General features: G+C 54.3%; 1 protein-coding gene across 3 annotated transcripts; it reads right to left on the bottom strand.

Annotated features, from left to right (window-relative positions):
• Positions 1-645: 645 nt before the first annotated feature.
• Positions 646-15,306, bottom strand: PLEKHB1 (pleckstrin homology domain containing B1). 3 transcript variants are annotated; one of them, XM_037148658.2, is made up of 9 exons: positions 15,093-15,306; positions 14,894-14,976; positions 12,357-12,432; positions 11,063-11,215; positions 10,383-10,485; positions 9,251-9,290; positions 6,337-6,441; positions 2,462-2,561; positions 646-1,964 (listed from the first exon to the last, which is right to left on the bottom strand). In XM_037148658.2, the coding sequence occupies exons 2-9, from the start codon at positions 14,909-14,911 to the stop codon at positions 1,828-1,830; spliced, it is 732 nt and encodes a 243-aa protein (XP_037004553.1). In that variant the 5' UTR covers positions 14,912-14,976; positions 15,093-15,306; the 3' UTR covers positions 646-1,827. The 3 variants fall into 3 exon arrangements, with proteins under 3 accessions (XP_037004553.1, XP_037004555.1, XP_037004554.1); XM_037148660.2 differs by lacking the exon at positions 6,337-6,441 and having other exon boundaries at positions 15,093-15,300; XM_037148659.2 differs by lacking the exons at positions 14,894-14,976; positions 15,093-15,306 and adding an exon at positions 13,676-13,821.
• Between the last annotated feature and the right edge of the window lie 1,218 nt (positions 15,307-16,524).

The raw sequence follows: 16,524 nt of genomic DNA, 5'->3' as shown, positions 1-16,524 counted from the left end.
TACTCCTACTCATCCTCCATGGTTCACCCGGAGTTTCCACTTCCCCTCCCAAAGCTTTCCCCAGTTCCCTCTGCAGGGTTGGATACTTCCTCAGAGGCACCATGTACCTCTCTTACCGCATTGAATTACTGCTGTTTGTTTGTGTCGCCCTTTAAGTTGGTGTCTCTGGAATATGGCCGAGGTGGATACCTAAATTTTCTTCTGGGCACGGCCCCATCTCTGCTCAAAGCCCTGTTCTAGAACATCTTTCCCAGATCACCCACAGCCTCAAAGGCCCAAGGCAAGGTAGATGTGTTTCTTTCCTTGACCAGCTCCCTGATTCACCTGTAGAAGAATGGAACGTGCTGGGACATCACAGAACTCTCAGACGGCAGACTCACCCATTACTTAGCTCAAGTGACAGAGACCCTAATAGGCTCTCTTGCCGAGCCCTCAGGGATGGCCAACTTCAACCTGCTACCTTATGGGTGGGGGGAAGCAAGATGCAGAGAGGTTAAGTGATTTGTTCCAAAAACCTCAGCTAACATGCTGTCACCATTTCTATCTGGCCCCAGAATCCACACACTTCTCACTATAGTAGGAGCTGAATCACAGCGATAGCCTAGGGAGAGAGGGCCCAGAGAACAAACAAAGCCAAAGGAAGGGTTAAAGCCAACCACGCCTTTATTAGTCTCTGCAGCAGGGCCACTGGAGCCCCTATAATACACAGGGGTACTTTAGCAGGCTACTCTAGCTACAGGGCAGGGATATTAGCATTTCTGTGGTAATTGGGACAGGCTGGGGGAGGAGACTCCTGGGACACCTGCAGGGAGGCACATGGCAGGCCTTTGGGGCTGAGACAGAGGTGGATCAGGCCCCAGAACCCAATACTGCCGTCTGCCCCTGAAGGAAGAGATACAACGCCTAAGATGGGGACAGGCGCAGTTACGGGCATATTTCTGGGGAGCAGAAATACATTTCCTGACGAGGCACCGTCCTGTGGTGGAGGTCCCAAACACTCCTCTCCTGCCCCTCCCCCACAGAAGCAAGGGAACCCTTGGTTCAGCTCAGTTGCTGCCCCAGGCACCCTGACATGGGAAGCAGGTGCTTTCTGAGCACTGAAGGAGCAGGTGACCCAGTAAGCAGGTAGTGGGGAGGATGGGGCCAAATGTAGTGTTGTGGGTTTGGGTATGTGTCTGTTAACAAAATAGGCAATATATTCATTATAAAACCTCACTCCCCAAAAGCTCCTATCTGCCTCTTTGCCAAGTTTCTTAACCTGGAGACGCAGAACAATCTGACCCCTGCCCCAACCCCAGCCCAATTAAACGTCCCTATAATTTCTTTGACATGCCATGGTTGTTACAGAGGGCTCTGCACTCTTGCTGCTTCTAGCTTACCTTCCTCTCTCCCTCTCCCTTCATCTCCCCTCGTGCTGTCAAAGGACTGACAACTGCCTCATCAGATGTTTACTCCTGTTTTTCCCAAGCCTGGAGCCACGTGAGGGCAGAACCTGACTCCTGTGTCTCCAGTTCTTGGGGAACCTTGAAGCCACATGAGTTGTTGTGTCCTGATGTGTTTGGGGCAAACATATCCATATGTGTCTATAATGGATTTCTGGAGTGTCTAGCAGTAGATACAAGACTTTTGAGTAAACATTTGTGCCTGGGATGATAACTTCTTTGGATGTTGAGGATGAGGGTGGGGAGTGGGAGGGTATGAGCCAAGCTCTGAATGGCTTACAGAGAGGAGGCAAAAGTTGGGCAGGGCTTGGGGTGGAGAGCGCGGTCAAGGTGGAAAAGAAGTCGGTCGTTTCATGCGCAGGGTCTGCACGCTGAGTCTCGGGGCTCAGAACCAACAGGGCGACCACATGAGTGAGCCGAGAGCTGCACCAGTGGCGGCCCCCGCGAGCATGCCCATGGCCAGTGGGGCGCCGGCACTGTAGCAGGGGTCCTCCCGCACTACCACATGCGTTACGCCGGGGCCTGCGGAGAGAGTAGGAGAGAGCCAGAGAATTTAAAGGACGGAGCAGAGCCATCTTTGCTCTTCTCCTGCTAGACTCCAGCCCAACCCAAAGTAAGGTGCTGGGCCCACTATCCTATTCCCCGGTTGGAGACTGAGGTCTTAACGCGGGAAGTTCGCCCATCCCGAAGGCTTCCAGGACTTGGGTCTGCCATGGGCTAGGGTGGACAGGCGGGGAGACTCAGGGATCTCTAAGAACCTCCAGACCACGCTGGAGTGGGAGGTGGCAGCTGTACCCACATTGGCCACCAGGGGTCACTACCAGCTCAGGAGAAGGAGAACGGGAGAGGTGAGGTCAGCTCTGGAATGGAGAGGGGCTCTCGGTCAAGAGCTATATAGAGTCTTGGAAAGGGGAGGGCCTAGTGGAGAATCCTGCCTGGGAAAATCCATGGTCACTAAAACGGTGAAGCCCTCTGGGGACCGAAGGACCATGGGCGAGGTCTGGCTCTGGGAAACTTACCTGCATAGGGCGGTCCGTAGTAGCTGCGAACATAAGTGGCCTCGTGCGCGTTGGGGGACACCACCTCATAGTAGTCCTGGTACGGGCTGTAGACACGCACCTGGGGAGCCCGGCCGGGTTAGCTGCCTGGAAACTCCCTGGCCTGGGTTTGGTCCCCTGCCCACTACATCCAGCTCATGCTCCTCTGGGCCCAGAGATGCCTCCCCAAGTTTCTAATGGGTCCCCAGGCACCAGCAACCTCCTGAAGAAAAGCCCTTGCCTACCCACGAGGTCCACAGTCCTTGTGGTCTAAAGCTCAGCTACTGTAAACAGCTCTCAGTGATGCCATTTTCCTGCCCTGGCCTCCTACCTAGCCCGCCCCTAACCAAAAATTCTCCAAGGTGAGCAGCAACATGGCCAGGGAGGGTCTGTACATAACAAAAGACACTATAAATTATGAAGACTATTTCGATTCTCAAGCAGGGTTTGAAATTATGATATAAGTTTCACAACTTCAAAATGTTCACTCCAATAGAAATAATAAAACCCTTAAAAAAAATCTCCATGGCTTCAATGTTTTTTGTAGTCTAATGTTTGCTGGCAGCTGTCCAGTGGCTTCATTTAGAGAAACCCAATGCATTTCTCTACTCTCCTAGTCACTGCAAGGGGGACCTGGCCAAGCCCCAGGCCAAGGAAGTAACAGGAGGGAAGGGGGTTGATCTGGGAGAGAAAGGAAGTAACTAAAGTGTTACCGAACATCCACCAATGTGGAGGGTATCCACATTGCTACCCTCTCCACTCCTTACCACAGGCATTAGGATCTCCACATTACCTGGGAGCTGGAGAGGGAGGTGCAAAGAACCTCTCTAGGTGTTCTCTCTAGGAGGAAGGGGTGCACTTGCTGCCCTTTTCCCTCCCCATTAGATTTTTACTGACCCCTCAAAGACTACCTCAAAATCCACCCACTTCAGGAAACCCTCCCTACACTGTGCCTGTTGTTCCTCCCCTTTCCTGCCTGAACCCCAAATATGAGCTACTTGGACGCAATGACTGATTCATTTGTGTCACCCACAGGGTCTAGCGAATAACAGCAATAAATATATGCTGAATTAAGTGGGAGCTCCTAATCCAAGCCCCCCATTTTACCTGCAGGGGAGCAGACCTGGAGAGGGGCAGGATCCCCTTCTCTCCTAGCTCCTTCTTAGCCCCCTTCCACCTTATATCTAACAGCTTTACACATGAATGGTCTGACTCCCCTTTGAAGTCCAGGGGTCTTAAAGTGACTTCACCATCCTGCCATCCCCTCAAACCTGCTCTTCTAAATGCCACCACCATTCACTCATGCCAAGACGTGTTGGCACCCTTGTCTTCACACACTCATCTTCCACATCAGAGCCATCAGGTCTCACGACTTTTCTAACTATGCTCTTCTGTCTACCCTCTTCGCCAGTGCCAAGAGAAGAAGCCATTGGTTTTAGCAACTTGGAAGCTGTGGGTGACCTTGGAACAACACTTCTCAGAGGAGTGATGGGGAACAGTGGCAGACTACGGGGGTAAGGAATGGTTGAGGGCTGAGGGATGGACCCCACATGTCATGACATCTCTTTCCAGAAGTCTGGCCGCACAGGGAGTTCTCACACACACCTGTGACTGCAGATCTCCACGCCGCTTCCCTTTGGTGGCGACGCCTTTTCCACCTTTTCTTATCCAACTACCTAACTTGTCTTTCGGGGTCAACTCAAGTATGACTCTCCCTGACCCTCAGGTTCTGCTGGAGTCCAACCTGGGCACCCACTGCCCTTAGGCTTTCCTCACCATAGCAAAGCACCGGTCCCCCTGCAGTGTCACAGTCTGTGTCCCTGTGGGAGTGTCCCTTTCTCAGCAGACTTAGAAACGCCCCCATCATCGTGGCCACCACCAAAGTGCAGGGCCTGGGTCTAACCAGGCCTCATTGGAATGTGGTAGGTACCTAACATATTGAGTTTATCTCAAGTGACTCAAATACAGGGCCAGACTGGAACTAAGGTCACCCAACTTTAAGTCCAGTTTCAAGTTAGGGACCATGACCAGGATGTAATGCAGGATGTTCAGACAAACAAAGCTCAGTCTCAGGTGACTTCCCTCACTGAGCTCCTTCCACAAGCGTGGGACCATAGGGATTTCTGGTGGGGGTGGCCGGCTCTATGCCCAGGAGGGGCTAGAGAGATCTAAGCATGGATCCCCAACTTTACCGGCAGGGAAGCTGAGGTCCAGAGCACACACACAGCATGTACAGAGCATACACACCCCTGCAGCTGCACAGGGAGCCCATGGCCCTGGCAGGCCCTGAAGAGAATGCAAAACACCACCTCATGTCCCTGCGGGGCACCTGCGTCTACCCTGCAGATCTGGGAGGCTCAGAGGTAAAGTCATGTGGGTCACCTGGCAACAGGGCAGGGGATCCCCAAGAGACCTCAGGAAAAGAACCGAAGACTTGACTCCTAATCTCTCTCACCACAGGCCCAGCCCCTTTTGTGAGTGGGGACAGGGTCATGTGACTCAGGAGGTCACATCCAAATAGATCCCTTCCCTCTGAAAAGGTGTTCTGTCCTTATAACATTTTAAAAGTTTATCGCCTTTCAACTCCTGTTTTTAGGAGTTCCCACTATAAATCAACTTGAGTCATAGTTTGGGCATGGGGTATGATGCCCCATGATACTGGGCTGGAAGTCCCAGACCTGCTCCTGATGAATTAAGTGACCTGGTCCAGTTATGGCCTCTCAGAGCTTCAGTTTTCTTATCTGTAAAGAGGCACAATCTTTCCTCCACCGCCCATGCCTGAGGCACAGGGAGAAGCCAGCAGAGCCATGTCTGAGGGACTGGGTGGTCCTAGTACTTCTGGGCTCAGTGGTTCTTGAACATCAGAATCACCAGGAGAAGTTTTCTAAATCACAGATTTCCAAAGCCAACACTATGACATTAGAGCATCCAGAGGTAGGATCTGAACATTTGCATTTTTTTAAGTCTGTAAGCAATTCTAATGCTCGACCACACCGAGCACCACTGAGCTAGCAAAGGTGCGCACAGTTGACCCTAAGACCGCAGGTTCTCTAAGGCTGAGCACTGGGGCCAGAGAGGGGATTCATCCCCAAATCCGGAAACTGCCTTGCTTTCCAGAAACACTGAGGGGTAGGCAGGCAGGGAGACAGGGAGTAAATTTTAATAAGCAATAGTGATACTAGACGTGTTCCACTTCCTCCTTCCTCCCTTTTTATCCATTCACTTTTTCGCTCATTCAGTGAATATTGCCTGAGGCCTACTCGTCCCTGACCCTCAAGCACCAGGAATAAGGAGGGTGGAGCTAGACTGTCCCCATCACTAAGTTGTCATTGACCTCCTTCTGCAGGCCCAGCACTGAGCCAGGCCTCACAAGGGGCAGAGCCCATCAGACCTGGGCCTTGCCTTGGAGGAAGCTCCAGGTCTCCCGGGAGAACAGAGACAGAAATAAACAGATGTGAAACCAGGCAGAATGCAGACAGCACCAAGGATTAGTGCAGTGGGAGGGCGTGACCCTGCCAGAGTCTGGGTAGTCCTCCCCGAGGTGGTGTGTCAGGTGAATATGGAAACGGATTTTGCAGCTGAGAGAACAGCACATGTAAAGGCTGGGAAGAGGGAACAGGCCTAGAGCAGCTGGGACAGAGGGTACAGCAAAGCAGCTGGAGCACAGTGCGTAAGGGGCCTGTGGCCAGCGAGACTGGCCCAGGCCAGATCCTGAGGGCAGGGTTGTGGCTGGTGTCGCATGGGTGATGGGGAGCTATGGAGTGTTGGTGAGCAGGGAAGGGAAGTGACCAGGCCCAATTTGGGAGGCATATCCTGGCAGCCAGGATGGAGGCCGGGAGGGCTAAGTCAGCACTTACCCAGATTCGCCTTTCAAACTTACAGGGGCTCCACGAGCTGGTCACACACCTGACCTTGGGGAAAAGCCGGCGGCTTCTGGGAGGGACGGTGGCTCCAGCTGGGGCCTGCTCAAGCCATAGAAACCCAAGAAGGGGGAGGGAGGGGGGCAGGTGTCAGCGGCCCTCTACATCTGGAGGGACTCAGAGCTCTTAATAGGCCCTACCAGAGCCAGCTGGGCTGGGGCTGGGGGTGTCTCCTTCCTCCTCAGCCCATGGTGATGGGGCTCAGAGGGGGTGGTGATTTTGCCGAAGTTACTCAGAGAAGGATCAGTAGCATCTCTCCAGAATTAACCCACCTTCACCTGTTTCAGGCTGCTGAGGCTCCCAGTCTCCAGGGAGGACAGAACAGCTCTGATCTGGCCTCCCAGCCACCTGCCCCCTCACTGAGCCCCCAGTCTTGCCCCTGGCTGAGCCCCAGCCCTGTGTTCCCTGAAATAGCTGGGGTCAGGCTTTTCTGGGAGCCTCCACCCAGAGTCGGGCATAAACCTGCAGGATGTGAAGGCACAAAGTGCAGGTCGCCCCTACATAGGTATAAGTCAGAGAGAAGCGCACCGGCTTGACCACTAGGACATGAACACTCAGAGGCAGGCAGTCACCAGTACCCAGAGGCCCAAACTCACCCGCTGGAGCAAGCCCTGGGACAGGAGGGGTGTGTGCGGAGCAGCGGGAGGTGGAGTAGAGGGTCAGAGCGGAGAGATGTGGAGAGCAGAGCGGCAGGAAGGCGGACAGGGAGAGGAGGGACAGGCAGCTTCATAGAGTCACAGAGTGCAGAACGGTCAGCCCTCGCCTCCTTCGATTCTGCCCCTCCTGGGCAGGCCTGACTGGGCCTGCACTGGGGGATTTGGAGCTCTGAGCCAGTTTAGCCCAGCCGGGGTCCGCCCTGCTGACCACTGCCCCAGCCTCCTCACTCTTCGCTTCCTCCAATCCAGGCTCCACCCAGAAGCCTCAGTCTGCTCCCCAAAGTCTGGCCACGGCCTTTCCTGCTTAATGACCTCTACTGTTCCCCAAAACCCTCGGATACAGTTCCGGCCCTTTGGGAGGTAGCTCCTCAGAGGTCATCTTTTCCGTCTCCTTCCTCCCACGCATTACCCTCCAGCCAGGCCAGGCTCCTGGCCCTGACACACACCTGTGCGTACACGCGCACACCGGTCACCTCCCCGCCTCTGCTCGGGCAGTTCCCCTCCAAGTCTCACACTGACCTGGATTCCAACACAGGCTTTTTCACTGACTAAAAACTATGAGACTTTGGGTAAATCACCTCTCCTCTGAACCTCAGGTCCTCTATCTGTAAAATGGGACTAAAAACACCAACCGCTGCTGGAGTTGTTGGAAGATTAAGTGACATAACCGATGACAGGTGCTCATCACCATGCCTGGCCCTCAGGTGGATGCCTGAGGGGGTTTCTAAAAGCATCCCGGTTTTCCCTGCTACTTCCCAACAGACTTTCTAGATGAGTAGGGCTGCAGCGTGCCAGAGACAGAAGGAGCAAGCATGGAATCTGGACACAGGCAGATGGGGTCAAGGCCAGGTTCAGCCACCGTTGAGCCGGGGGCTTTCGGCAGCTCCTCAAGCCCACACCTCCATCGGTCACTGAGCTCTGCTGGCTCTACCTCCTAAACATGGCTTATCCTCATCAGCTTGTTTCCGCCAGCGAGGCCTTCATCCCAGCCTCCAGCCGTTCACCTGGACACTGTCTCAGCATCCACTTTTACCCTCTGTAAAACTACCTATTGGCCAGACTCTCTTTTTAAAAACACAAATCTGAGTCCTGGCTGGGTAGCTTAGTTGGGTAGAATGTCATCCCAATATGCCAAGGTCATGGGTTCGACCTCAGGTCAAATCACATACAGAAGTCAACTAACAAATGCATGGATGGATGGAACAGCAAATCAATTCTCCCGATCCCATTCTGTCTTTCTAAAAACAATTAAAAAAATAAAAAATAAAAATCTGGTCTGAACTGTTCATGCCATCCCTCTGCTTAAAAAATTTCAGTGACCTCCTGGTGCTCCTAAGATAAACCAGCATCCTTCACACAGCTCATCATGCCAGCCCCCTCCCCCCACCCCGCCCACCATGGCCCTCTCACTCACGGAGCTCCAACCCCCCATCCCCAGCCTTCCCTTTGTTCAATTTGCCAAAGACTTAACCCCTCTCAGGGCCTTTGCACATGCGGTAGCCTCTGCCTGGAAAGCTGTTCCATTCACCCCACCCCACCCCTTTTACCAGGTCTATCCTTTTATCCTTCAGGCCTTGTCTGAACTCCCACCTGAATCAGGCCATGACGGGGTCACCCAGTGGACACACTGCATGTCTCTGTCAGAGTAGTTACCACCATAGCAATGGAATAAAAACTGTGTAATTAGTTGCTTTACGTCTGGCTTTCCACTAGGCTGAGTCCAGGAGGGCAGGGCCCACATCTCCTTCATTCAGCTCTGATCCCTGGCCCTTGGCACAAGCCTGGCATGTAGTAGAAAGTCAGCGAATATCTGTGTGTGCATGAATGAAGCTCAGTCTCATCATCTGCAGAGAGGGAACAGTAATCCTAACCTCACAGGACTGTCCTGAGGAACAGCTAGAATCGCACCTGGACCACACCTGGCATGTACAAGCTGCTTGATAAAAGGTAGTTCCTTTCCCCCCAGCTCATATGCCACCCCCCTCCTGGAGGCCTCTCTCTTTCTCCTCCAAGAACCAGTGGGCTGTCTTCTGTCCTTTTCTATTTGGGACTCAGGGCAGCTGAGTCTGCGCAAGTCTATTCATCCACTTATGTGGAAACTGAGAACTCCAGGCAGGTGGAGACCGAGTCTGAGTCACCCATGATTCCATGGCAGGTAGGGGTGGGAAGGAGAGAGGGAGGAAATGGGGACTCACCGGGGTGGAATTCGCCTCCAGCAGCGCCGTCTTCCATGCTCTGCAAAGCAAACCCCGCCAGACCATGAAGGGCTAGATTGGAAGACGGGCCCCTACAGTTTAGATTTAACTCCCTCACCCAGCCTCCAACCCCAGGCTCTTGCAAAGAGGGAAGTCTTTTGAGCATAAAAAGGTGACCCCTTCCCTGGCCCAGTCACATGGATGGAGCCCTCAGTTGACCTGGAACCACGTAATTCATGTAGTTCATAGTTTTTACCCTCCAGGGAGGTCCTGTTTCCCCACCTAGACAATAGGCAGCTGGGCCTGGGGAGTCCCTTTGGCCTTCAGATTTGGACAGGCCTGGGCTGGTTCTCTAGCTGCAGTGCCCCCCCACCATGACACACACACCCCATCCAAAACCTACAAACAGTTCCCCAACACTCTGACCCCAGAGCCCTGGAAAGGCCCAGCAGACGCTGGACAATTGGGCTTTTGTTGGTTGCCATGGCACCTGTCTGGGGTGGACAAGGCGGCTCTGTGCTTTGTCTACCAGAGCTCAGCTTCCCCCCACTCCCACACACACCATCTCAATCCCTCTCCACAACGCCAAGGCCAACTGACCCTCTCTGCCCGAGGGTAGGAAGGGAAAGAATGTGAGTGAGCAGCTGGCCCCTGAGAAAGACACACCGGCCCCTCGTGTGGATCTGAGCACCCCCGTGACCAGGCGGGCTGCCTCGGTGAGGCATGTCAGGGTCTACCCCTCACTCAGCTCAGCTCCCCACCAGGATGTCTTCTCAGAAGAGGGTCCTTTGAGGATGCCCCAGGGCTCTCTGTTCCTCTATATCACCCCTAAGTGGGGGCTCCCCTCAGAGGCTGCTAAATACTTGACTGACTGACTGACTGACTGACTGGGGGCCACGCCCGAGGCCATGTGCACGCTCCTCCCGGCGAGCGTGGTGCAGACCACGGGTGGGGGGGGTTACTGCGTACCTCACTGACCACCCTGAGCCATCGACTCCACTCTCAGCCTCTACCAACCTGACGGGTCTCTCTGGCCCTTTCTTAACCCCAGGGAAGCAAAGACCCAATGAGGAGGAGGCTTCTGATCGTATTTCCCGAGATACCATCCCATCCGCTCCTAGGAGCGACTCACATGGCGTCATCCTGGGTGTCCGCACACAGGTGCAGGCGGGAGCCCTCCCGAAAACTCACAGTGAGCAGGCCATCTCGGCTCCGGCCCTCCGGGGGCTGCACATCTAAAGGCAGACACACAGGGTTTCCATGGGGCACAGGCCCAGAGCCCCCCAGTAAACTCGGAATAAGAACGGGAACCGACTGCTCTGGGTTCTGTTTACTGGCCATTGCTGACCTCCTCTGATCCCACACGCTTTCTTCAGGATCCTGTTCTAGAGCCTTCCAACCCTTCCACATTGCCTGCTCTCTAGTTGGTGATGTCCAGCTCTCAGTAATCCTGTTGTAACTGTGGCCTGAGTCTTGTTGAGAAGATCTGCAGTGTGACTCCAGGCCAGTCACTTAACTTCTCTGAGCCTCCTTTATTTCCCTTCGTCTTCACCCAGTTCCTAGCACCTAGACGACAGGAACTGAGACTTACCTCTGAGAGCCCAGCATAGGCTGGGCCCAGCACAGGCTGGGAACTCACTAGGGATCTAATTTCTTACTTTATACCCATGAATTGGAGTTGATAGAGGCCTAGAAGCAATGTCTGTAGAAGCTCTCTGAAAGCTGCAAAGAGCCTCCCAGGGCAGGTGTTCTGGGACAGACGTGTGGGAAGTCAGGCCCACAGCCACAGTGCCGGGGGAAGGGGCTTCGCACCGTGGCACTCTTGGCCGATCTTTATATTGCGAACATTGAAGCGGATGAGCACACGGTCCTCCTCGTCCTGCGCATTCTCGTCGTGGTAGTAGCCCAGGGTCCCATCCATCCACAGGGCAAACCAGTTTCGTTTCCAGCGACGAAGGAAAGAGCCTGTGAGACATTTCAGACCCGCCAGGCAGACTGATCGGAGAGCCTACTGGGTGGGGAGGGGGCTCCTCCCAGAGTCCCCCCCCAACCCGCACCCCCGTCCCCCAGTGTAGGAACCACCTCTTCTTGTCTGTCCCCTGAAATGACAGCAGGTGCTCTTTCTGTCTTGCTCACCCATTGCCTCCCATCTGGCCTAACACATAGCAGGGGCTCCATAAATGTTGTGAAGGGTAAATGAATGACCGATTCCTCCCCGGAGGGCTTCCTAGGCCAAGCCCCAGGTCTCTTCAAGGGAAAAGACGTCTCCCTACCCTGAGCCTCCATCTTAGCTCTTATTTCTGACTTGTGTGACTGTTACATTTATGTAGTGTCTGCCTCTTCCACCAGATGGGGGGTCCACAGCAGGACCTAGGCTCCGTGTTTCCTGGACTGAATGAACTGAGCATAGGTCATGGGGGTTTGGGGGCTTCTGGCCCAGGAGACCTCTGGGTAAGATCATGACTCCGGTCAGAGCGAGGGTCTGGAGGCCCAGCCCTGGCTTCAGATATTTTGTGACTAGAAATCTTGACAGGGCAAAGACATGCGAGAGCTTCTTAGAGCCTTATGGATTCCAAAGCACAGAGGCATTTTTCATTCTGTTCTGAGCCTTGCTGTACGGCCAGCCCTGGGCTGGGGTGGTGTGGACCCAGAGGACCAAAGCCAGCGTCAGCCCTTGAAGAGCTCCAGTCCGGGGCCTGCGTGCGGGTAGGGGGTGAGACCCACAGCAAAGGCAGTTGTAGGGAGGTCGATGGTGTAACAGGAGAGTGGGTGAGGCATGGGGATCAGAGAAGTGAGCCCCCAACCCAGGGGGGTGTTCCGGCAGGTGCTGGGGTGGGGGTTGGAGGAACAGTTAGAGGAGGCTCCTGTCACAGGGGACATCTGAGCTGGGTCTTGAAGAAAAGTGGAAGTTCACTGAGCAGTCGGGGCTAGGGGGATAGGAAGGACGTCCCAGGCACCGGGAGAGGTGTGGACAAAGGAGGGGAGGATAAAAAGGGCCTGGTTTCTGGGGAGAAGGGTTTGCTGAGGCAGGCCCCCAAGCCACTTCCCTCCCTCCTTCCCTGGGTGAGGTACAGGTCAGACACGGGCTTGGCCCAGGGCCACTCACTCTGTCTCCACAGCCAGCCACCCCTCACCAGGGCCATTTCTTCAAAAGGAGTTTCCAGGATGGAGTCAGGCGGGACCTGTCAGAGAAGCCACAGGACACACAGGCCTCATGGGAGGTCCCAGAGCAGCTCTGGGGAGAGAAGCCCCCAGCCCGTCCTGTCCTCCCCATGGGAGCCACAGAGGAAAGCTTAAGGGAGTATAATATAAGTAAACAAACAAGGCAAGCCTGCCACCTCCTCCCCACTCTCCTGGCAGATAATGGCAACACTGTCCTGTGGGGTCGGCAGGGCAGCCACCACTGTGCTGCCGTGGGGGTGAGGTCAGGAGCCTAGATTCCCATCTCAGTCACATAACCCAGGCCACGTCCCTTATTCCTGGCCTATCCTTCTAGATCTGCAGAAGTATGTCCTTGAGGCAGGTGGGGGCTGGAGTGAGGAAATCATAAAATGTTAGAAACCCTGGAGTTCCGAAATGCTGGCAGCACAGAATAGTAGAATTTCAACAATAAATGTGGGACTTTCATGATCGGAAAAGCCCCCCTCACATTTGAACTCCACCTGAGCCATTTATAAAATGCATAAAATACAAAATTAATTAATTAATTAAAATGCATAGAATAATGCAACAGCAGCCACCACTGATGGGACTGTGCCAGGGACACTTCTCAACACTCCCCTCTCTTAGCTCCTCGAAGCTTCACCACAATCCCGCTGCTCCCAGGAAACTGCACCTGGAGAGGTCCAGTCGTTGGTGCAGATCCACTTAACTCGTAAGCAGCGGAGCCCCAGGGTTCACACCCAGCAGTCCTAGTTTCTACCCATTATACCAGCAGGAGCTTTTGAAACTTCTGATACCCAGGTCATACTCTATTAAAAAGTAAATCAGAATGTCTGGGGGTGCGAACGAAGCATCGATAGTTCTTAAAGATCTCCAGCTGATTCAATAAGCGGCGAAGTTGGGGAACCACTGCCCGTACTACACTATCTTACCACGTCCCCACTGTAACTCGTTAGATCGGTAGGATATTTACTATTTTAGAGATGCACGAACTGAGGGATACAGACATTGAGTTGTCCATGTATGTGATGGAGGTTGGACTGGAATCTAGGAGCACTCTGTTCCTGAGGGCGACCTACCTGGAAGCAGGTGCCTCTGCCCCTCCCCCACCTGCTGCGTAGCAAGGGCTGGCACACCTGGGCTAAAAGGCCCAGCCTTGTCCCCGCTTCTCCTGCCGCTCCCTTCAACGTCCAAGCCCTGACACAGGTATGACAAGAAGGCCAGGTGCAAACTCCCTCTCCAACCTCCCCTTGATGCACCCACCTGTCTACACCTGTTGCAGGATGCTGCTGTTGCGACTGCTGCTGCTGCCAAAAACGGCCGCTACTTGATGCTGCTGCCACCCAACCCGCTACGCCTGCGCTTTGTGAGCCCCAGAGCGCCTGGGGCATTTCACTCCCTGGACTGGGCCGGAGACTTGCAGCTCCTGGGCCCCGCCCTCCTGCCCCGCCTCACCCCTTGGGAGGGGGCGGGGGCGGGGCGGGGAGAGATGCGCTGTCACAAGGCCCCCTGGGACTTGTAGTCTGCAGCTCTAGAACCTGATAGAACGCAAACCGCCGGTGGGTGGTAGACATGTCCTGACCCTGACCCGGAGCACAGGTGAGAGGCCACACCTGCAATTTTACTTTGCTGTTAAGACGTATGTTCACTAATTTATCATGAAATACTTTTTTTCTAAGAATTTTGAATTAATTTTCTAGAAGAAAGTAAAGTTGCAAGGAGAAGCCGGACTCCTGGTTTGACCACTTTTTCTGAATTCTCAGTTTGTACCTGGCCTACTCTGGGCGACAGTGGAGGGCACAAAGAAGCCTCCCACAAGGCCTCCCTCTCCTCCCCCAGCTTCCAGTCTGGTTGGGGAGACAGCGTGAACACACGATTGGGGCATAGGGTGTGATTTTACAACCGGAAAGAAGAGTCTAACTTTGCCCAAGAGGTTCAGGAAGGCTTCCCAGGGGAGGCCAAAAAAAGGTCTTGAAGGATACATAAGAAAGGTAAGAGATTTGTACGCACACTGATAGGGAACTTCAAAAGGATGTCCAGAATTTCAGTGTGTTCGGAAAGCAGGGTGCAGGGGTGGGGAGGGCCTCGGAGGGCAGCCGCAGGGCTGCGAGGATGTAACACGAAGGCATTGGATGATGGGCCCAAGAGCTCGGATGTTGTGACCTAGTGAATGCTGCGTGGGGTTGGAGTTTCCAGATGAGGAGGCAGGTGGTCGGATTTGTGGGTTGGAAGGGCGCCCCTCTGAAGGGACAGTAACTAGAGAAAGAAGGCTGTTTCTCTATTTACCACCTCAGTCTGCCCTCCCAGGGTCATTTTCTCGAGTAGCTCAGCCACAAACCCTCACCTACAAGCAAAACCAGGATGTCATTCAGAGAACAGGGCCTGTCACCGCCTGAAAGGCTCCTGGTCCAACCCCCTGCTTGAAAAGGGCACCCTCCCGCCCCAAGGACCTTCCTCCTACCCCGGAGAGCACCTCCTTACCGGGGCTGCAGGGCTCATGGTTCCTGGGCCTCCGGGGCTGCATTTCCCAGGAGCCTCCCGCAGGTGGGCACGTCTCTGAGCGCCTTAAAGATAAGGGGATCAGGAAGGTGCTACCAAGTAGGAGCCACAGGGGGAGGCGAGAAAGGGGGGCAGAGACTGTCATGTCTCCTCAGTCCCTTTCCCCACCTCCCCGACTGACCTCGGCTTCAGAGTCAGTTCGCTGCATATCAGAGAAGTCATCCGTGATTTCGAGGTGGCCTTGGTCTAGCATCGCTAAAATTCCCAAGGCGGAGAGCTGGGGTTGAGGGGCGCGACCGGTCCTCCCCCCTCAGTGGGGGGAGGGTGGGAGTAGGGGGCGGGCAGGGCTAAGTTTTCTTTCTCCAGCGGGCCAGGACAGTGCCATCACTCCAGTCCTGGTTGCCGCCTGGCCCTTTAAGCTGCCTTCTCTCGCGCCGGGGTGTCTGTAATCCTGACCTCGAGCTACCCTGGCGCTTCGGCCCTTCGTGCAGTGCGTGCCCTACTGGAGGATTCGCCTCGGCTGATCCTATTAGCCACCGAGTTCACTCGCTCTGTGCAGCCCCGGTTACCAGCTCTCCCAAACCATGCTGTTCTCCACCCTTGTGCCTTTCTGTCCCTGGACCGTCCGACATTCTCCAAGCTAAAATTTCTGCCCCTACCGCAGAAGGATAGACGGACGAGAGAAAGGAAAGGAGAGAGGGAGGGAGAGAAGGGTGGAGCTGGCCTCAGGGAATCTGGGTGCAGACCCCACCCCAGCTCTCCCACCTCCCCTCCAAGGAGGGCTGTTTGGCTTCTTCATAGAGGGGTGGGGGGGGGGGGGGGGGGGGGGGGGGGCGCCGCGCACATGGCTCTAGTTTACATTTTCTGGATTTAGCAACCAGATGAAAAGTGAAGATTCTCCAACAGCTGTGTGGGATTCAAGGGGAAGACCCCTGCATCATTCTCCCAAAGAGGGGGCGCGATGACAAGAGCAAGGGGCAAAAGGATGCTTTGCATACCAAAACTACAAATGCTGCTATAGAATCTAAATGCAGCCCGACCTGGCACCTGGCTCTAAAATATTGGTCAGTGACCCTCTTTGAGTTGCAAATAAAGCGTGTAGACTCTGCTGGGGGGTGGGGTGGGTGATGCACACAGTCACATTTTGCAAATAATTTCTGGGAGTTCATAGACTCCCAAAGCCTGATGATTACTGTTGAAATTGCTTTTAATTTCCAAAGCTGTATAGCCTGGTGGAAGAAGTGTGATTGACAAGTGGGGTTGCTGAGGGCGTAGCAGGAATCCCAGCTCCCACAGTCCTGCCTTTGAGAGACGTCTGTTTAAACCAGCTAAAATTTGCCGAGACCAACAAGCCAACAGTAACTTTCATGTTTCTCTTGTAACTGTGGCAAATAGAACTTTTCAAAAATTGTTGACACTAGCCCTGGCTGGTGTAGCTCAGTGGACTGAGTGCGGGCTGCAAACCAAAGGGTCTCAGGTTCGATTCCCAGTCAGGGCACATGCCTAGGTTGCAGGCCAGGTCCCCAGTGGGGGCCACGCAAGAGGCAACCACACATTGATGTTTCTCTCTCTCTCTTTCTCCCTCCCTTCCCCTCTCTAAAAATAAGTAAATA

The sequence above is a fragment of the Artibeus jamaicensis genome, unplaced genomic scaffold (genome assembly GCF_021234435.1).
Source record: "Artibeus jamaicensis isolate MK-2021 breed Jamaican fruit bat unplaced genomic scaffold, CSHL_Jam_final contig_64, whole genome shotgun sequence".
In the NCBI taxonomy this organism is placed as follows: Eukaryota; Metazoa; Chordata; class Mammalia; order Chiroptera; family Phyllostomidae; genus Artibeus; species Artibeus jamaicensis.
This window is presented reverse-complemented; position numbering and strand designations above follow the sequence as displayed.